General features: G+C 44.5%; 2 protein-coding genes and 1 long non-coding RNA gene across 8 annotated transcripts; 2 read left to right on the top strand and 1 right to left on the bottom strand.

Annotated features, from left to right (window-relative positions):
- The first annotated feature begins 611 nt into the window (after positions 1 to 611).
- Positions 612 to 20,234, top strand: ATRIP (ATR interacting protein). 6 transcript variants are annotated; one of them, XR_008913499.1, is made up of 15 exons: positions 613 to 761; positions 1,190 to 1,617; positions 2,493 to 2,629; positions 3,872 to 4,042; positions 5,997 to 6,118; positions 7,591 to 7,754; positions 9,142 to 9,237; positions 9,724 to 9,850; positions 10,364 to 11,107; positions 13,301 to 13,443; positions 14,034 to 14,125; positions 14,619 to 14,702; positions 16,446 to 16,698; positions 17,151 to 18,292; positions 18,785 to 20,234. XR_008913499.1 is itself a non-coding variant. In XM_007499658.3 (14 exons), the coding sequence occupies exons 2-14, from the start codon at positions 1,230 to 1,232 to the stop codon at positions 17,216 to 17,218; spliced, it is 2,589 nt and encodes an 862-aa protein (XP_007499720.1). In that variant the 5' UTR covers positions 715 to 816; positions 1,190 to 1,229; the 3' UTR covers positions 17,219 to 17,337. The 6 variants fall into 6 exon arrangements, 4 of the variants coding, with proteins under 4 accessions (XP_056661256.1, XP_007499720.1, XP_056661257.1 ...); XM_007499658.3 differs by lacking the exon at positions 18,785 to 20,234 and having other exon boundaries at positions 715 to 816; positions 17,151 to 17,337; XM_056805279.1 differs by lacking the exons at positions 613 to 761; positions 18,785 to 20,234 and adding an exon at positions 1,781 to 1,835 and having other exon boundaries at positions 1,488 to 1,617; positions 17,151 to 17,337.
- LOC103100503 (uncharacterized) lies at positions 12,690 to 18,903 on the bottom strand. Its single transcript, XR_470511.3, has 2 exons — positions 18,686 to 18,903; positions 12,690 to 13,971 (listed from the first exon to the last, which is right to left on the bottom strand). It is a non-coding gene; the product is annotated as an uncharacterized LOC103100503 (long non-coding RNA).
- On the top strand, positions 19,169 to 20,234 carry TREX1 (three prime repair exonuclease 1). Its single transcript, XM_001374974.5, has one exon. It carries the CDS (start codon positions 19,169 to 19,171, stop codon positions 20,150 to 20,152), a length of 984 nt encoding a protein of 327 aa, XP_001375011.3. The 3' UTR covers positions 20,153 to 20,234.
- Positions 20,235 to 20,646: the final 412 nt, after the last annotated feature.

The raw sequence follows: 20,646 nt of genomic DNA, 5'->3' as shown, positions 1-20,646 counted from the left end.
TTGCCCTGGGAGCCCCGAAAGATTAAGTCCAAAGATGGGCTCCTCCCTTCCTCACATGATCTTGGAAGTCTGAATATCCCTGGAAACCATACATAAACTCTTCTGGAGGGCTAGGGAACTATGAGTGTATGAATGAAGTATTTACTAATGAGTTACTGGACTAGTGCTGGCAAGTCCGAGGTGTCCGGTCGGCCCCCGGGGGGACCCTCCTTCGGGGCACTGTCTTCCTTAAGGCTGCACCTAAGCGAAGGACGAGGGACTTAATGGACTGGAGTCCCTGAGGGAGGCAACGTTTTGGGGAGTCCTGACCTCCACCCCCTCCCTCCATTCTCAATCAAGTCTCTGGAGACACAGGGCCCGAAAAAGAGGAGCCTTGGTACCAAGTCGTAGGGCTAGGCCTCCAAGTACCGTCCACCTCTCCCTCCAGACATCTCCCACCAATCCCTCCCATTTCTATTTCCCACAATCCTTCCCGCCACAACTTTCGCCGCCATAGTTCCCTAGCTTCCTTCTCCTAGGCAACTCAGGCCTTGGACGCAGCACCACTACGGGCCCAACGTTCTGACGTCATCATTGCGCGCGCAGGATATGTCCGCCAGCGACGCTGTTCCGTCATTCGGAGGCGCCCTCCTACCAATCCCCGGGCCTGTCGGGAGATCAACCTCGCTCCTGGAGGCTGAGGCCTGATTGGTCGGTATGATTGGGAGGCGGGTCGTGTGCAATGATTGACAGGGGGTGGTAGCCGCGGCAGCAGAACTGAGGTGAGAGGCCCGCTTGATTCCGAGAGTGGTCTCGTGTCCCGGCATGGGGAGAGAGGTAGCAGAGGAGTACCCAGTAGGAAGGGATGAGGCGAAGACAAGTGGAGGAGGGATGGAGAGAGGGCTGGTGCGGGAGGGATGCCTGGAGAGATGGTGAGAAGACCGGGGGGGAGGGGTGGCAGGAAGGATGAGAGGAGGACGGGGTGGGGGTGGAGGTGGGAGTGGAGGTAAGGGTTCTGGGGAGACGGGAGGGAAACGACTGAGGTGGGGCAGCGAGGGCATGATAGGAGATGACTGGAAGAATGAATGATTCTTGTAGAGCTATGTGACAGAAGGCAGGATGGTTTCTCTTTTTCCTAAGCCCTAGGTAATCAAACCTCTCTTCCTTTCCCCCAACCCATCCCATATTTACCATTTTTCCCTCCAATCAGCCCCACAACTTCCCACCGAGGAATCTTCGGGGTGTCAACAATGGCAGGGAACTCGGGGAACCGCTACCTGGGGAGCAAGAAGAGAACTACTTCGGAGCTGCATGGGCTGCACCCACACCATGGCAGAGATAACAAGGAGGACCTTCCAGGGGTTTCTCCACCTAATAAACGATCCAGAAATATTGATGTTACTGATTTCAAAGAGACAGAAGATTCCTTTGGATATAATGAAGAGTTTACAGCAGATGATTTGGAAGAAATTGATATCATTGCATCCCAAGCTTTAACTCAAAGTTTAGACTGTAAGGTCCAGTTGAACACAAATCCTACCTTAAGTTCTACTTCCTTCTCAACTGCTAGAAGCTGCAGTCAAAGTGTGGGGCATTTGGAACTTCCCAGAAATGACAGCACAGCAAGATACTCCCTTGGTATGTACAATGAATTTGACCTTGGGGAAATGAAATGGGTGATACTAATAATAGCTCATATCTATATAGTTCTTTAAACTTTCAAAGCACTATACATTATTTCATTTGGTCCTTAATGCAGCCCTGTTAGGTAGGTACTACAGGTATTATTCCCATTTTACAGGTGAAGAAGCCTAAGTCCAGAGTGTTTAAGTGACTTGCCAATGGTAACACAGCTAGTAAGTATATCAGAATCAGGATTTGAACTCAGTTCTCTCTGACTACTAGTCCACTGGGTCTCACTCTCTTTCTGGGACTAGATATGCTCCAGTGATATCAGTATTAATGGACAGGCTGAAATGATTCATCCTTTTTCTGAAGGGAAAACACTTTTAAACCAGATTCTGGAAAATAAGTTTGATTCCAAAATAAAGTTAAGCATGTTTCTACAGGTTTACTCACCTTCCTGACTCCTGTCATCTCTCAGGCAGTTTCCAAGTTGAATGGGTTGTATTCGAAAAGTTTGTGTTTCAAGTAATTGACAGCTGACACCTCTAAACATTGTCTCAGGTACCAGGGAGGTGATTAGGTTCCCAAACTATCTCACCAAAGTTTGAAGTATAATACTAAAGTGTTACCATACAATCAAACTGCCATTTGGTTTTATTGGAGTTGAATCTTAAAGGGCACTGACTCCTTCAGATAGAAGTGGGGGAGCTCCAACTCAAGCTTTGTCAGGGGAATGGATATGGGGTAAGGGTATTTAACATATGGGATCATTTGTAAATTGAGTGTCTCCTTAAGCTAGGGGTTTCCTGTGGGTTATTCATAAGGACAAATTATTCTTTTCAGCATATTTGGATTCTGACATAATATAAGTAAATTCTTATCTGCAGGAATCCCCAAGTTTCCCGAACAAGATGGAATGTCCAGAAGTAAAAATATTTCAGAGAAAAGCAGAGAAAGAATTTTAGCTAAAGATGTTTCTGAATTTGAAAGACTTAAGATACAACATGAAAAACTAAAGGAAAAGGTAAGTCATGCAGAATTTTCTTTGCTAGTTCCTAGTGCAGATTTGACCATGCACTCCTTCCTTTCTCCCCTAATGCCACTTAATAAAATCTAGTGGCTTCTATTGCCTCTAGAATGAAATGCATGCATCCCTCCATTTAACATTTAACATGTAAAGCTCCTCTTATCCTGGTACTTCCTTATGTTTCCAGACTTCATATTCCTCCTCTAACTCTTCAGTCTAGCTATACGGACCTGTTTGCCATGCCATTCTTCCTCTTTCCTTTCCTTTGCATTGACTGTCCCTTATGCCTAGATTGTATTTTCTACTCACTTCTATATCCCTGGCTTCCTTCAAGACTCACCTCAAACGATACTTACTATATGAGGGTTTTTCTGGTCCTCTCTGCTGCCACCAGTGCCTCCCTTCTAATGTACCTTGTATCTGCTTTGTATACCTCTTATATATAAATATACCTATATATGTACATGCTGTGTCCCGAGTTTATAAGCCTTAAGGCTTATAAAATGCTTTCTCACAAAGACCCTATAGGTAATGGAAGAATTATTAATCTCATTTTACAGATGATGCAACTGAAGCTCTGAAAGGCAAAGAGATTTGCTTGAGAGAGAACTAAGTCTTTTAGTTCCAATTCCAGTACTCTTTCCAGTATAGCACAATTTTTTTCTTTGGTTTGACTGAACAAAACAGAATAAAACAAGGCCCTTTAAAGCCAGGTCAGAACCTTATCTTGATTGAGGGATAAAGTAGATGAAAGACCCTTTCTTACTGTCTTTCTTGTTGCCTCCAACTTTTTGTGTTTATCTTCTGACTTACAGAGTGATTATCTGAGTGATTTCATCAAGATTTGCACAGAGCCTGACAGCCTAAGCATTTTTTTAGCATTTAGTTTGTGCTGTTGTTCAGTCATATCCGATGCTTTGTGACCCTCATATAGAGTTTTCTTGGCAAAAATACTGGAGTGGTTTGCTATTTCCTTCTCTAGTGGATTAAGACAAACGGATTTAATGACTTGTCCATGGAGGCTAGCTTTGAACTCAGGCCTTCCTGACTCCAAAACCAGCACTCTTATCTATTGAGCTACCCAGCAACCTGCTTAGTTTGTGCTAACATATATTTAGCTATATTTTTATGTGTAACCTCTCTTTAACCTGAAATCATAATTACATATAACTTTTAAATATATGTCTCTTTTCCTCTGATAATAAATATTTTCTGATAAGGTTAATTTTGGATTTACAGATGAAAGCAATGCAAGAAGAAATACTCATTAAAAATGGAGAAATTAAAATCTTACGTGACTCATTGCATCACACAGAATCTAATCTAGAAGAGAAGAAACGGTCACATTTCCTTCTTGAACAGGAAAAAATTCAGGCCCTCAATGACAAAGAAAAGGAATTCTCCAAAAAGGTAATTTGCTATTTATGCCTTTGTTTCAGATCTCAGCTTTACTCTATCAGAACAGCCTTTTTGCTTAGGGTCCTCCTAGGCCTGGAAGGTTCATTCATTTTATTGGAGGAGAAAAAGAAGTAGTCTAAAGATTAAATGTGTATTGTCTTCCCTAATTAGATTGTCAGCTTCTTGAGATCAGGAACTTTCTTTTTTCTTATTTGTATCCCCAATACCTAGCATAGTAAACACTTAAAAAATGTTTATTAGATTGACTTGATGACAAATAGGTATTCACCACTGGATTTGTTGAATGAAACTGAGACTAGTTTACCTCCAGATAGAATCTATTAAATACTTTAGACACCAGAGTAGAATCCAAAGGCCTTTCATAGGCATCATCCACATGAACTCAATCAATAATATTTTGACCAAGCAGCATTAAACAAATGGCTAAGTCATACATATTTGTTTATAGGAACAGAGGAGTTTTTGATAGAAGTTCAGGATAAGATCATTGCTTCCAGAAGTAACAAAAAGGGGCCCAGACTTATTGTTTATTCAAGTATTGTAAGGAAATAGAAGAAATAGTACAATAAATGACTGCAGTTTTCAAAAATTTAGCACCTACTGGATACTTAGAAAAATATGACCAAGTGGTCAAAATAATACACCAGAAACTCACTATCTTTAACACAACAAATCCCTTACTACAAATGTAAACATCAAAAGATCCTTGAGCACTTAACAAATAAACTATACTAGGTCCAGAGTATCATCAAAGGAAAAACATTGGCTATAATCCCCACCTAGATATTACACTGATCCATAAAAATTTTAGTGTTCATTTTTCCCCTACTATATTAATAAATATTTATTCTTTGCCTTCCATTCCCCATTCTTTCTCTCTTCCCCACTCCATTAAATAATCAAAAAAATAAATAAACCTTTGTAACAGATATGCAGTCAAATAAAGCAAATTCCCTTAATAGCCAAATCAAAAAATGTATGTCTCGTTCTGCATTTTGGGTTGATCATCTTTCTTTTATTACCTGCATTGTATAGATGAGGTTCAGAAAAGCTAAGAAATCTGCCCATGATCATATATCTAATAAATGTCAGAATCCAGACCTCATAGGTCCAAATCTAATAATATTTCTATTCCATGACAGTACCCTGCTGAACTTAGTTTAAAATCTCTGGTTCTGCTCTTCTGGCTTTTTCTAATTTCCTGTTAAAGTCATATTGGGTCCCAGGTTTAGTGCTTCCTGAAGAATTCTTCATACCAGTAAACTTAACACACAGGCTATCCTGATAGACTGATTTCCTACACTTTGTTCTCTTCTGGTGTAGAATTTAGGTGATAAACAAACTCTTAGTTCTATCAACAGTTTCAAATTCCTACAGTTGTAGTTGAGCTACCCCATTTCATTTAAGCCACCTACAAAATGGATCTGTAGATGCTGCATGATCACTATATATTTGAACTTGATATATATCAAAGAGCCTTTGGAAATGACTTTTATAAATGAGGTGAATTATAGCATATTAATTCTTGTCTAGATCAGAAACAAGACTAGAACTTGGAATTATTAAATGTAGTTAATTTTTTCACAGCAGACTTATTGTTTTCTTTTTCTTTATTTTTTTTAATCCCTTAGTGACTTGCCCAGGGTCACACAGTTAAGAACTGTTTCATGCCAGATTTGAATCCAGGTCCTCCTAAATACAGACCTAGTGCTGTGTCCACTGTGCCATTGTGCCTCCTGTCATTGTTTTCTATTGGTTTCCCTTTTCTATTTACAGAATGAGATCTTGAGATCAGTGTTAAACGTGGTCTGGACCCATGAACCCATTCATCCATGACATGTTTTCATTCATATCTTTGTGTTTACATCACCTAACAAGTATATCATAACTTATAGGTGGCTTAAATAATATTTGTTGAAGGAATGGGCTCTCTTTTACTTTCTAGCTCCAGTCACTGCAGTCAGAACTTCAGTTTAAAGATGCTGAAATGAATGAATTGAGGACCAAGCTGCAGAACAGTGGAAAAGCCAGTAAAGCCACCACTACTCTGTCCATCTCCCATGTCAGGTATGGACTGACCTGTGGAAAGAGAAGTTCACCTTGGCTTTATTTAGTAAAAGCCAGCAGGAAAGCCCTGAGTGATGGTCATTAATAGGCCTTCTTGGTAAAAGACAAGCTTTGGAAAGATTAGCAGCTTGGGTTATCGCCCCTACTCAGGAGCCTTAGCCTAGCATCTCAGAGATGCTCGGTTATACCAGATTTTGAGTAAGCAGAGTTTCTCTAAATTAAATTTGCTTAAACTAAAATAAAATATTCTCAAACTTTTTTTTTTTACTATTTAAACCTTTTTTAAAGAACAAAAATTATAATCTAGGCCAAGGGTGACTCAAACCTGGCTACTTAAAAAAAATTTTTTTAACCCAGCTACTTAAAATATCTGTTCTCATCTGTTGTCTTGGCATTTACTTCTCTCTAACAACCTCCATTCCTTTTGGTTGTAAGTGCTTGTCTTATCCCTTCCTTTCTTATTTTCTAAATTAACCCTATGTGTAAATAGTAACTTATCCTGAAAATAATTGAACTCTATCATCCTTGGAATTGGAAGACTACCGCTAAAAGTATTTTTCTGACATCTTCTTATTGCTACCTGAAGGACGTACTTTTCCTCATGATAAGCATGGTGTAAGCAGCTTTCTGATTTGTGTGGGGTGGGGAGCATCTAGATAGTCCAAGTGAGAGAGCTGAAAGGTTGGGGGCCTTATCTCTGCAACAGGTCCATAAACCCTCCTTCCACATGCATCTGCATGGTCCCATACAAGTTATCATTAGCCCTCATTTTCTTTCCTAGGAGCTAAAGCCCAGGTTTCTATTCATTGAGGAAATAAAATAAAACTGTTATTGCCCTTAAAGAAATTGAGATTTGCAGAGAAACTTGCTAAATTTCTCCATTTGCTTCAGTTTAGCAGCACCATGTTAATCTTCCCAACATTAGTTTTACCTCCTTTTCCTTGAGTCTTGGGTCTCAGTTCTCTCTCTCTCTTTTTTTTTTAATTCAAAATCCATACCTTCTGCCTACTGAAGAAGAGCAGTAAGGGCTAGGCAATGGGAGTTAAGTGACTTGCCCAGAGTCACACAGCTAAGAAGTGTTTGAAGCCAGATTTGAACCTAGAATCTCCTGTCTCAATCCACTGAGCCACCTAGCTGCCCCCTGTGTCTCAGTTCTTAAATACTAACGTCATGATTTCTCAATAGAGAAAATATAATTTAATGAAATTATAATAAATGTGGCTAATATTCATGTTTGACTAGAAAGGTTAGTCTATTTTCATTACCAGGTAAATGGAAATGCCTTGAATTTTACAAGGGCAAAATTTTAGCTGGAAAATGGGACAAATATAGTCAAGATTTTATACTGAATTTGACAAATAGAAAAACATTTTGTCATCATTTTTTCTACCATGACTTTTGAAAAATTGTTACTTAATACTTTGAACTAGTTTCAGTAGAATCATTATCAAATCTGATTTAATGTTTTCTAGTCCTAGGAAAAGCCCTTCCAGAGTTATAAAGACAGAAGCTTGTTCTCCACAAATTGGAAAATCATTTTTTCCTACAAAAGAGTCCTTCAGTGCCAGAACATCCCCTCCCCATCCCGGCCAACTCTCAACACAGTCCTGTGTCATGGCACTCTCCTACAGAGAGGGTAAGATAGCCCTACCAAAACATTCTGGAAATACAATTGGTTTTTATTCAATAACCAGTTATTAAGTGCTTACTAGTATCCAGCTTATTAAAGTATGATCACTGACCTTCTATGGCTTACAGTCCTTGGAAGAAACTACAACACAAACATGCAACACTGGGCAATAAATATAAAATAACTAGTGCAGAAGTAGATATAAAAAGAGAATAGACGGGTACACAATGCCATGTGAAGTTGGAAGAAGGGAACATTTCACATCTGGACTAGATATTGAAGAAGGAATAAGATTTTGAAAGATCAAGACTAGGGGAAGAGAGAAAGGGAAGCATTCTAGGAATAGGGAACAGAGTAACCAGACATGGAGATAAGAGATGATAGGTTATTTGTGAGAAGTACAATCCAGTTAAAATTGTTGCACATGTGGAAGAGAGTATTGTGAGATAAGATTAGAAAGGCCTCTTGTTGTGAGGCCTTAAATGCCAGGCAGAGGTGTTTTAGATTTGTGCATTAAAAGACTAATTTGGCACTTCAGTATAAAGGATGGATTTAAAGAAGGAATAATGGAGCTGGGAAGATCTATTAACAAGCAAGTGAAATATTCCAGGTGGATGTTAATGAGGGTCTGTTTTGAGTGATGGCAATGGGAGTAGAGAAATAGGGGCAGGTTTACAAGACATTGGGGGAGGCAATGATCAATAGGAGTTGTGGCTCATTATGCATGGTTTATAAGGGAGAGGAGCAACATGCAACAACTTTGTTCTGATTTACAAAAGCTACCCTTGTGTTTTGACTCTCTCAATGAAGATTTGAAGAGATACTGCTCCTTTTTTCTGCAGAAACAAGCTGGCAGTGGTAGGGTTTCATTTTGAGAGTACTGTCTGGCTATTTCCTATCAACCCCTTGCAACTAGGAGATAAAGTACTGCATTGTGGAGTAAATTAAATATAACTACATTTTAAAGAATCTTTCTTTCCATTCTCTTAGTCATGATACAGAATCTATATATTTTTTTCTCTGCAAAATCTCTATCTTTGAAAAGCTTACTGTAGCCTCCTTATACTTTGGTACCTAACTCGCAAAAAAAGTCAGTCACAATTTAGTGTTTATCTATAGTTGAGTTTAGAAGAAAAGGCAAATTTTATTTTCATCTTCTTTATTTTCAATGAATAGTTCTTTTTTCACTTCTAGAGCTGAAGATATTAAAGCTTTTCTAGAAATTTCAAATCTTGTTTTGATCGGACTTTGGGTGTGTCTGCACCCAATGGAATGCCCAGGCTTTGATGGGACTGATTAAGTTGCTTATATTACCTCTCTCTGAAGTGTGTATGTTGAACAAAGAGATCATGTCTTTTGTGCACAGCTTACAATTTGTACCTTCTTGTTTCAGATAATAAAGCCCACAGTTCAGGAAATGAATCTCTAAAACAAGAAGAGACACAAAGAAATTTTATTCCCAGTTGTGTTCAGCAACCAAACACTCAAGGTACTGGAGTTAGAAGTCTCAGATACTGGACACCATAGCTATGACTGTTCTTCTTAGGGCATCTTTTTATGAGGGTGTTCCAGGCAACCTTACAGTAAATTTTAGGATGTGATGTATGCAAAGGGACAGTTTCCACTTGGTGGAGGAGGGAGAAGGGCAACTGACAGAAGAATTTTTTTCCTTCTCCAACTTTCCTGACAACTAAGAGTCAGTAGGGCAAAATGATGGGCTTAAGCCATACACAGGATCAATCCTTTAAACAGACTTCATAAAATGGGAAATGAACAGCAAAAGCAGAAGCCTTTTTTTGTTAAATTTCTACAAGAAGGTATATATAACATCTAACATTAGAAGAAAAATAAGGTTCTCAATGTTTATTTGGCTCACATGGCGGTTGGGTATCTCAAATGAACATCAAAGTTTCCTTTGGATGCCCTAGAAAAAATCTCACATGAAGATCATTTCAACCTATCTTATCTCCTGCAGGTTCTGTTTTGATAAACTTGCTTCTGAAGCAGCCTTTGACCTCAGGGCTGTCTCTAAGTCTGTGTCATCTTCTGAGCAGTCATCCTGAAGTCCCTGCTGGCTTGTTCCAGCCTCCAAAATTGGGCAGGTAAAGTATATAATTTCTGAGCAGTTCCTCTCAGGAAAGGCCTTGTGAACATGCCTTCTTTCTAGGCAGCTAGAGCCATGGCACATAGCTGACCTGATCTTTATTGACCTGTGTGCTTTCTGGATGGGTGGGTGGGTATGATAAGTCATCAGAGAAAACTACTTGGGGCCTCTTAGCTATGGCTAAACCTGCTTGCAGCACACACTGCCTCCTCCCAGCTTGGGATCATGATACATGCAGTGCCACACACTTCCATATAACAAATTTTTATCAAGATACCAACTTTATACAGAGCATTAATATTCAGTCTCACTAGAACAGCTAAGTGGCTTAGTAGATTGAGAGCCAGGCCTAGAGCTGTGACCCTGAGCAAGTCACTGTCTAGCCCTTATCACTCTTCTGCTTGGAACCAATACACAGTGTTAATTCTAAGATGGAAGTTGAGGGTTTTTTAAAAACATATTCATATATTCAGTCTCACAGTGGACTTCCCTACTTTGTGTTTTCTCTTAGTACTTCATCAGGAATGTCAAATATCCAGACCACATGTTCTCGAGAAGGGTCATTCTCTGCCTTATCCCTGAGAGAAGCACAGAGCTTGGCCACCACAGGACTAAATCTAATTGCCAGGGATGATGGTTCATTTGATGAAAGCCTCACAGAGGGGAACAAGAGGGCATCTCAGGTCACTCAGCTTTGCCAGCTCCCAGGGGCTGTGCACCTTCTCCCACTTGTGAGATACCACATCAGCCTTTACTGCCAGACTCTGCAGGCTGTGGCCACAGTGAAAAGGAGTAGTTCTGGGGACTCATCAGCCTGCTCTTCTCGAGTGAGCACCAGTGTGGAATCTAACACAGAAGATTCCTTGTCAGCTCTGGAAGGATTCACTATGGTAGCACTCGGCATTCTTCAGCACCTGGTGTGTTATAGTGGGGCTGTTGTTCAAGCACTACTGTCAGAAGGGAGGAGAAGAGATGTTACTGATGGAGAGGATCCTCTCTTAGGAGAGAACAAGAAAACTATGTGCAAAAGGAGTCAGGAGAAGATTTCAGAAAACCCTATGGTGGAAGACCAACTGGCTGAAACTCCAGAGGAGACCTCAGATAGCCAAGACCAACAACCATTATTGAAGATGCTCCTCTACTTGTTGTCTTTTTCCTCTGCTTCAACAGGTCACCTACAAGTTAGAGTCCTAAACCAGTGTCTTAAGGTTTTGGTGAAATTAGCTGAAAACTGTGCTTTTGATTTTTTACCCAGGTAAAATGGGAGTTAAGTTTCTCTGCAGCCTTCCCTTGAACTTTCTGCAACTCATTAGGTGCTGTCACTAGTAGTTTCCTTCCTTCCTTGCTAAGTTATGAAGTATAGTTTAAAAGACAATTTATGGTCACAAAACACTTAAGCCATTTCATTTGATCCTTGCAAAAGCCAGTGAGGTACATGGTGTGATTATTTTTACACCTTTTACAGATGAGAACACTGAGCCTCAGAGAAGGAAAGTGGCATGCGATATGCCCATAGTCACACAAGTATTAAATGGTAGAATCTGGATTCCAACCTAGCTTGTCTGACTTCAAGACTTGTGTTCTATTACACTAGGGAGTGCTGTTATCTGTGAGAAAGTTGGACTGGGTTTGGAGAAGGAAAAGGGGATACCTTTTGTTTAACTCAACCTTTATGTGACAGGTAAAATGAGGGCTACATACCATGGCACACAGAGAGTTACAGAGGGAAAATCCATTTTGAGGCACAAATGTCCTTTTCCAATGTCTTGGCAGACACTGTGTGGTAAAGTTTGATAGCCTACCACCATCATGGCATATGAGCTGTTGGGTCCCGAGTCCTGCACTAGATTATAGAAAAGTTAATTTATCAAAAGTCTATGTTATTGGTCCTTGTTCTGTCATTCTGAACATGGTTCTAGGTTATGATGACATTCGCTGATACTTTCCTTTTGAGAACCTCTATCTTTATCACATTCTGATATAACTGAATCTAGCTAAAAAATTGCTTATTTTGCCCATCTAGATTTGCCGTGGGTCAGATTGCTGTGTAACCTTTAGCAAGTGTTATATATAATATCTTGATTTGAGTTGCCTCATCAGAGAGGGGATTGGATTAGTGATCTTTTAGCTCCTTCTAGCATTCCAGGCCTGTATGAGTCTGAGGCATCTCAGTTTAACAACCTTTCAGTAAAAGTCAAGGAAAATGCACTATTAAGTTTCCTTCCTGTATTATAATGGTTAGCTCTTTCTCTCAGGACCCACTTCAATTCCAGGCTTAAAGTAACAAACTGATTTATTATGTAAAAGTTAATGTTGGGAGCATCTGGGTAGCTCAGTGGATTGAGAGCCAGTCCTAGAGACAGGAGGTCCTAGGTTCAAATCTGGCCTCAGACACTTCCTAGCCGTGTGACCCTGGGCAAGTCACTTAACCCTCATTGCCTAGCGCTTACCACTCTTCTGCCTTGGAATCTATACATAGTATTGACTCTAAGGCGGAAGGTAAGGGTTTTAAAAAAAGTTAATGTTCTAACTGTCATATTCTTTGGGATACTGTTGAATGCTTAACAAGACACTTATGTCTCATTGATGGATGGTCTCTTATAGTCATTTCCCAAAGTCTATATGAAAAAGATCTAAAGTAGTACCAGGATTCAGTAGAGCAAATTTCAAGTCACAATCCAAACTGTAAGGAGTTTGTCCTGTGATTTGTTTTAGCCTAAAACACCCTAGTTGTCAAACTAAAACTTTTGTAAGTTGCCATATAGTTACTTCTTGATGACAAATATCCTCTTAGACCACATGCTCTACACCAAACATGCAGTGCATATTCTTGTACCACACAGATACTGGAAAACCCACTTCTACTCTACCTCCCATGTAGAACAGAGTCTTGTGCTTGGAGTGGAGCTGGAGTCCTGTTGGTACCACATAGCCTCCAGCCTCACAGGTGCTTTCCTTCCTCATTCAAGCAGTTAAATTCCACCAGCCCATTGGGCTTCTTCTCCTTTTTGCCCCCTATGCCTGTTATATCCAGGCCAGAGTTATATCTTCCAGTTTCCCTAATAACTTTGGTACCAGGGCCCAGTGAATCTAAAGACCATCATCCAAAGTTCTCCCTTTGCTTTGTTCAAACTACTATGGCCTATACACACCAGTAATCCCCAGGTTGGCACACTGTCTTTGGGTGTGGACCAGGGTACAAACTCATGTTACAAGAAATAAAAACCTTTTCCTTATACATGGCTCCACAAGGGGCTTAATCTGTTGTCAAGTCCACACCTTCCACATGCCTGTGGTCTGGAAGTGGGCCAGGGCATAAGCTAACATAGGCAATGCTTTGTACAAGTCAGGGGAGAGGGGGAACTTCAGGGGGCCCAGGATAGCTAAGCCTACATCCTTTGTGTGTCTCTTCATTGGTGCAGCATCCTTGGTTATCTATGTTTTACAGGTTCCAGTGTGTGCTGAATAGCCATGGGTTGCTCCAGTGCCTTTCCTCAACAGCCCATCTGTCAACTGTCCTCCTGACTATTCATCTTCTGTCCCTGCTTTGCGACCATAAGAAGTTAGCTCCTCAGCTCTGCTCTCAGTCAGGTAAAAAAGCCATTTCTGGAGATTTAGGAGCTAATGTAGTAGAAGCAGAATACTGTGCCCTCACGTAGCTGGTAGTAAATATGGTGGATAGAAAGCCCTGGGCCGGGAGTCAGGAAATCTGATTTCAAATCTAGCCTTAGACATTTACTAGCTGTCTCTGTTTAACATATTTGCATTAATTTCCTCAGCTATAAAATGAGGATAATAATAGCACTTTGACTGGCAAGGATGTTGTGAGGATTAAATGAGGTAATGTTTGTAAAAAGGGCTTAGTACAGTACCTGGTACGTAGTAGGTGTTGTGTAAATGCTTATTCTTTCCCTCCTTCCATCCCTCCTCTCCCGTGTTATCAGAAGTACTCTCTTTGGCCATAAGAAGGTCTGGAATCCTCAGTGATAAGGGGAGGCAGGGTTAGGGAGTTTGTTATCCTCGGGATGAGTGCTTCCTATCTTGAGAGGTAAGAGGAGATGCCCAAGATGCCAAACTTCATCTGTAGAACAGTCTATGAAAACTTCAGCTGTAAGTGCCCTGAGGGAACAAAGAGATGACTACTTAGTGAAAGAATTGGAAATTTTATTTTTTCTTCCCAGAAACCTGTCTTCTCCTTTTGCTGTATATGTATATCACCTCCAGGCCAGATAAAGCAGTGGTGGAAACACAGTGGTTTCAACTGGAACAAGAGGTAAACATCAGGGCATGCTGGTTTTTAAAAAACACTAAAGACCTTGCTAAAGAGTTCCTAGGGAAAGATTGCTTTTCATCTATTCAGCTACAAGTGCTCAGCATTCTAAGCATTGCTGGGGAGATGAGAGAATAATAAGTAAGGCATGATCCCTGTCAGAGCTCACAGTTTGGTCTGGAAATAGGATATACTTGCATGAAGCAGTCAAGACACAATATAAACCCGTTTATATACAAGTTCCCAGATGAGGGACAGACTCTGCTTTGAGTTCTGGTAATGGTCTTCACCTTGGTGGGGATCTCTGAAGGTGGGGTTCCACTCTGCCTAGACTGGCCATACTTCTGAGTGCCTCCCTTTGTCCAGGTAAGCAGTTGCTGAGTTAGCTGGATCAGAGTGATGGGCAGCCCAAGAAGCCTGGTTACTCTAGAAGGGTCCTGCTTCTGCCTGCAGAGTTTGTGGTAGGACCCTGCGTCCCTGTGCTCTCTTGTCCTAGACTGTGTGGTTCCTGGCCAAGATGATGCAGAGTCCCGACTCTCCTATTGCCCTTATAGGATCGGACTGCCAGTGCAGCCTAGAGGTAAGTGGCCAGGGGTGACCTGGGATGGATAGGGACAGCACTGAAGATGTCACTACTGCCCCTTGTTTAATCATAGCAACCTAAAACCACATTTTGGTCATGTATCCAGGCATTGCCCTTCAAAATTCCTTATCCCTCTCTCCAAATCTCAGGACACTAGACTTCCTCAGAAAGGAGAATAATGTAAACTAGCTCTCCACTGAGCCAGAGGCAAGTACTTGTTAGGAAAAAAAGTGGCTGTTTGGGTCTTCTTCTTCCACATGCTTGAAGATGGTTTCTTCTGCTTTTTAATACAAAAACTCATGTTTGGCTATATTTCATAGCAGCCCCTGAGATAATCCTTTTGTCATTCCTTAGCAGTTATGTAGTGATCTCTTGAATAGTATATTCAACATGTACTTCCCTAAACAGTGATGGAGAGACTCTGTGTTTGTGTGTTCTTTTGTGGGGTTCTCAAGAATTCTTAAGCAGCTCAGTAGATTGAGAGCCAGGCCGAGAGGCAGGAGGTGCTAGGTTCAAATCTGGCCTCAGACACTTCCTAGCTGTGTGACCCTGGGCAAATCACTTGACCCCCATTGCCTAGTCCTCATCCCTCTTCTGCCTTGGAACCAATACACAGTATTGATTCCAAGATGGAAGGTGAGGGTTTAAAATTTTTTTTTTCTTAAAAGTATAAAGGGATTCTGAGACCAAAAAGTTTGAGAATGAATGATACAGAGAAAAGTGCTTTTCAGTTTTTCACATTTTTCTCCCCTTTGTGGCCTCAATTTTGATTCTTTAGCCTCCAGCAAGAAGGAACCTGCCTATTTAGCACAATGTAGGCCAGGCAACTTGGTTCAGCATTATCCATAAACAGAAGCACTATTCTAATCCTATCATTGCCTTACTCGGTAAACTCCAATGGCTCCTTGTTGCTCTGAGGACCTGTTATAAACTTCTCTGTGGGGCTTTTAAAACTTCACAACTTGACCCTGGCATACTTTTCTAGCTTTATTACACATTAGTTCCCACCCTGCACTCTTCAGTTCAGCCAAACTGCCCTTTTTTGCAGGATAGGACACTCCATCTCCCATTTTTGAGCCTTTGCATTGGTTGTTCCCATTCATGGGATGCTCTTTTCTCTTATTTGCCTGCCTCTTAGAATGGCTTGTTTCCTTTAAAACACTGCCCAAGGGGCAGCTGGGTAGCTCAGTGGATTGAGAGCTAGCCCTAGAGATGGGAGGTCCTAGGTTCAAATCCGGCCTCAGCCACTTCCTAGCTGTGTGACCCTGGGCAAGTCACTTGACCCCCATTGCCTAGCCCTTACCACTCTTCTGCCTTGGAGCCAATACACAATATTGACTCCAAGACGGAAGGTAAGGGTTTTAAAAAAAAAAACACTGCCCAAGCACCAGCTTATGCATGAAGCCTTTCCTGTGTCTCCCTTAAGAATAAAAACCATCACCTCGCATTCGTATATATAGATGTATGTCTGTGTGTGCACATATGCACATGATGTTTCCTCCCAAAGAGTATGTTTTTTGAGGATATGGACGATTTCTTTTTTAGCTTTGTATCCTTGGCACAGATGTATGGTCCATAGTATGTGTTTAATGAATACTTATTAATTGATTCATTCATTGAAGCAGTATTTAAAATGAAATCAGTGGCAGGAAGCATTCTCTTCCCCTTCTGAACCAAGCCCTAAATAAAAGTAGTTCTCCTACCCTCTTCTACTAACCAGTTCTTCCTCCTGCTTCCTAGGTTGTCAAAGCACTCATAGTGATGCTCCACAGACAGTGGCTGACCATTCGGAGATTAGAAGGCCATGTACACACAGGGCAGAGGAAGCAAATGGTCCGATGTCTCCGGGATACCTTGTTATTATTGCACAGTCTGTCTCAGAGAGACACACTATTCCATGTGCACTGCATGGATGTTCTTCACCAGTATGACCAGGTGATTCCTGGTATCCAGGCCCTCCTTCGAGGCCTTCCTGATAGGACAAACTATGAAGGTGAGAGAGGGAAGCTGGGCACTGTCAGTTCTGAGTCTCTTGGGCTTTGGGATGCCAAAGGGAAGAAAGTCTTGCCTTGCCCTCAACAGTAGCCTCAAACGTGATCTCCTGTTATCTCAGTTCCAACTTGTCTTTCCTAAAAATGCTGCTTAGCTGCCCAACCTCCCCTATGCCCAACCCCCAAAGCCTGTGGAATTTTCAGCCTTGTCCGATTTCCTGAACCAGCTGTCTGGTGCTCACAACTGCTGCCTGCCTTCACAGCTAGTTCTGACTCCACACCAAAGCCTGGGTGTCCAGCCCCTAGGTGTGTTGGAAAAGGGAGAGGAAGGGCCAGGAGGCAGGGAAGTCCCTGAGGCACTGCTCCAAGGGACAAAACAACCATCATCATCAGTTATGACCCTGATGCTTTGGATCAAGCCCATCACAACTTCATCCTTTTGTTTCCCATTTAGAGACAGCTCTGGAAGACCTGTGCCGCACAGAACCAGACCTGGATGACCCTGACATGGACCCTAGCTAAACCACAAGGTGGTACGAATGCCACCAACTTTTCAGCTTTAGACATGAATTTTATAGAGAAGTTTTAGAATTTGTATCAACTTATTAAAGACGAATGAATGTCATTGACAATTCAAAGAATATTATGGTGGTTGTTTTTAATCACTATTGTGTCTGGATCCTTCCTTACCTAATTCTGCATTTGGAAGAACCTCTGAAAATGGATTCATAAATTTTAGAACTACAATGGGCTTTAGAGAGAACAATGCAACTTCTATTTGGGAGCTTGGGAAACTGAGGTTAAGTCACTTGCTGAAGCCCTGCAATGTCGCCTGTTCTTCCCATCAAGGTTCTCTATCTGGAAATAAGCACAAGGAGTCCCTCCCCCAGCAAAAACACTTGGTGGCCCCACTGTTGGCAACTGAAGAGCATCCCGGGGAAGCCAAGTTGAGGCTTCCACTTGTGTGGAAAGAAAAGCAACCCCTCCTCCCCATGGAACCGACTCCACTTTGTCCATCCCTGGAGAGAGGAAGCAGTAGGGGTCCCTGGAAAAGCAACACCCGGAACCTTCTTTCTGGGTCCCCCCCCCAAATGCTTCAGAGCTCGGCTGAACTGTGGGAGATGTGGCCATGACCTAGGCGAGTCCCACCTGGATTTCCTGGAGTCCCCATAGGGAGCCAGCTGTAGAACCAGATGCCAGAACTCGGGTGCCCTGCATAGATGCTGGGACCACTGTCAGTCACACAACCAGAAGCTGCGTGGTCCTCGGCAGGGCAATGTGTGCCCGAAGGGCAGTCTCAGGCCTGGTCGGGGCATCCCACAAACCTCCCTTTCTACACTGGAAGCCCAGGGCCAGCACTGGCCGCTCCTCGCAGTCACAGGTGACAGGCAGACACCCGCCCTGGTTGGGGGAGGGGCGTTCCCGCGCCCCGCCCTAGACGCTGGCAGGCGGGGTGAGGGCGGGGCTCAGCCCCAGCTGGAGTGGGAACTTTCGTTTCCCCAAAAGAGTGTGGAGAACTACTAGTTCCCCCGCGTCCCAGCAGCTTCCCCGCAGCGCCCAGCCCAGCCCAGCCCCGTCCTCCGATCCAGCCGGCCGGTAAGTATAGAGTACAGACCCCCACAGGCACAGCCTGGGGAGGTCACTCCAGGGCCCAGAAGCTCCGGGACTGGAATCTTCCCCACGCCTGGCCGGGCTGGTGCCAGTGCAGACTCTCCTCATCTCGCTGCATGTCCACCCTCAGGGAGGGCACCCTGTCCCCAGAAGCCCCTTCCAGCCCCAGACTTTGGGTGATCCTGGGCTCACCCCACTCCAGATCCCTGCCCCCAAACTGGCCCCCTGCCCGGCGGAGAACCAAAGCTATGCCTAGCCAATCTGGGCCCGCGGGCTGAGTCAGCCCTCACCGCACCCTTGCTCAGGGGCCCCGCTGTCTCCCTGGGCCCTCTGACCCTGTCCTGGCCCCTGGTACCTCTTACTAGCTCCCCAACTCACCTTCGGATAAGTTCCTCAGGCTCCCCCCTGCTCCCTCCACCTCCACTACTCTGGTCACTCGTCCGAGTCCGCGAGCCTATTCTGCCCCGCCCCCGCCAGGTCTCGGAGCTTCGGATTCCGCTGCCTCCCTAAGCGAGAGTATCCCGCCCCCGCCAGGTCCCGGAGCTTCGGATCCCGCCCCCGCCAGGTCTCGGAGCTTCGGATCCCGCTGCCTCCCTAAGCGAGAGTATCCCGCCCCCGCCAGGTCCCGGAGCTTCGGATCCCGCCCCCGCCAGGTCTCGGAGCTTCGGATCCCGCTGCCTCCCTAAGCTAGAGTATCCCGCTCCTGCCGGGTCGGTGGACTTCAGACTCCACCCCCACCCCTTTTGATCTGAGCTTAGGTCTTCTGCCTCCTTTCACCCTCTGCAGCTCCTCGTTCTCCTCCCCCAAGATCCCTGAGGCACCGAGCCCCCCGCCGACTCCCTTCGCTCTCTTCCCAGGTCCATGGGTTTGGAAGCTGCCTCCTCTAGGCCCATGGAGACTCTTGTCTTCATGGACCTAGAAGCCACGGGACTGCCATTCTCGCAGCCCAAAGTCACCGAGCTGTGCCTGGTGGCCATCCACAGACACGCCCTGGAGGCATCCCAACAGGCACCTCCCCCGGGCGGCGCTTCCTCGGTGCCGCCGACCCCGCGGGTGGCTGACAAGCTCTGCCTGTGTGTGGCTCCTGGAAAAGCCTGTAGCGCAGCAGCCAGCAGCCTCACCGGCCTGAACACGGCCATGTTGACTGCCCACCGACGGGGTCCCTTTGACTCGGCTCTCGCGGACCTGCTCCAGGCCTTCCTAAGGCGGCAGCGCCCCCCGCTCTGTCTCGTGGCCCACAATGGGGACCGCTTTGACTTCCCCCTGTTGCAGGCTGAGCTGAGCGCCGCGGGGCTGGGCACAGATGCTCTGAGCGGTGCCTTCTGTGCGGACAGCATCACAGCCCTGAGAGCCCTGGACCGCTCCGGCCCTCCCATCGAGTCCGGCCAAAGGAAGAGCTACAGTCTGGGCAATGTCTACGCCCGCCTCTTCGGTCAAGCGGCGCCGGACACCCACACAGCGGAGGGCGATGTCCTTGCTCTGGTCAGCGTCTGCCAGGCCAGGCCCCGGCCACTGCTGCAGTGGATCGACACTAACGCCAGGCCCTTCAGTAGTGTCAGACCCATGTATGGAGGAGGGGCTGGGACGGACCCGGGGGGCACCCACGATGCGGTCACCAGAACCCAGTACAGAAAGCCCAGGGCAGCCGCAGGCGCTGCCTCAGCCACCTCCGGGGATGCCAGCCCGGCCACCAGAAAGAGGAGAGGCAGGTCTACGGCTCCCTCCCCGGCGGGCAGCCTCTCCAGTACCTCGTTTTTGAACACGTCCCACCTGCTAGCACTGCTGGGGCCCCTGGTCATCTTAACGGTGGCAGTAGCTCTGTACTGGGTGCCCTGGGCTTCCTAGCTGCTGTCCCAGTGCCCCATCTCATCCTGACCGGGGCTGGCTTGTGGATACATTATAAAATAAAACTTCTAAATAAAAATGAGCGCACCGGCCTGGTCTACCACTACGGGAAGCGAAGTAGTCTGGCCCCACAGCTCCACATGCAAAATCCTATGGGAGGGGGTAGCCAACTAGGCCTACCCCCCACCCTCCCAGGCAGCCTCCTTTGGACACTTATTTTGTCGATCCAAAAGACTAGAAGAATTGGGTGACCAAGGCCAGAGCTCTCCGGCCACTTGTTATAGGCAGGGTTCAAGACATGCCACAAAGGGGGGCGGCTGGGGGTCTCAACGGATTGAGAGCCAGGCCTAGAGACAGGGTTTAAATAAATTAATTTAATTTTAAAGACAACTTCCACACTAGCCCCAGTCTGAAAGGAAGAGATCTGGCCTCTGAGGCCCCAGTCTAGAGGCAGAGAGAACTTGTCAACACCCCACCCCCTTGTGGGGTTACTG

Source organism: Monodelphis domestica, chromosome 7 (genome assembly GCF_027887165.1).
Source record: "Monodelphis domestica isolate mMonDom1 chromosome 7, mMonDom1.pri, whole genome shotgun sequence".
NCBI classification, from domain to species: Eukaryota; Metazoa; Chordata; class Mammalia; order Didelphimorphia; family Didelphidae; genus Monodelphis; species Monodelphis domestica.
Note: the sequence above shows the minus strand (reverse complement) of the source record. Positions and strands in the feature narration are given on the sequence as shown.

Coding starts and splice junctions, on each gene's coding strand:
- ATRIP (XM_007499658.3), top strand. CDS start 1,230: ATGGCAGGGAACTCGGGGAACCGCTACCTGGGGAGCAAGAAGAGAACT. Junction 9,238..9,723: donor TCAGCAACCAAACACTCAAG/GTACTGGAGTTA, acceptor TATCTCCTGCAG/GTTCTGTTTTGATAAACTTG. Junction 11,108..13,300: donor GCTTTTGATTTTTTACCCAG/GTAAAATGGGAG, acceptor TATGTTTTACAG/GTTCCAGTGTGTGCTGAATA.
- TREX1 (XM_001374974.5), top strand. CDS start 19,169: ATGGGTTTGGAAGCTGCCTCCTCTAGGCCCATGGAGACTCTTGTCTTC.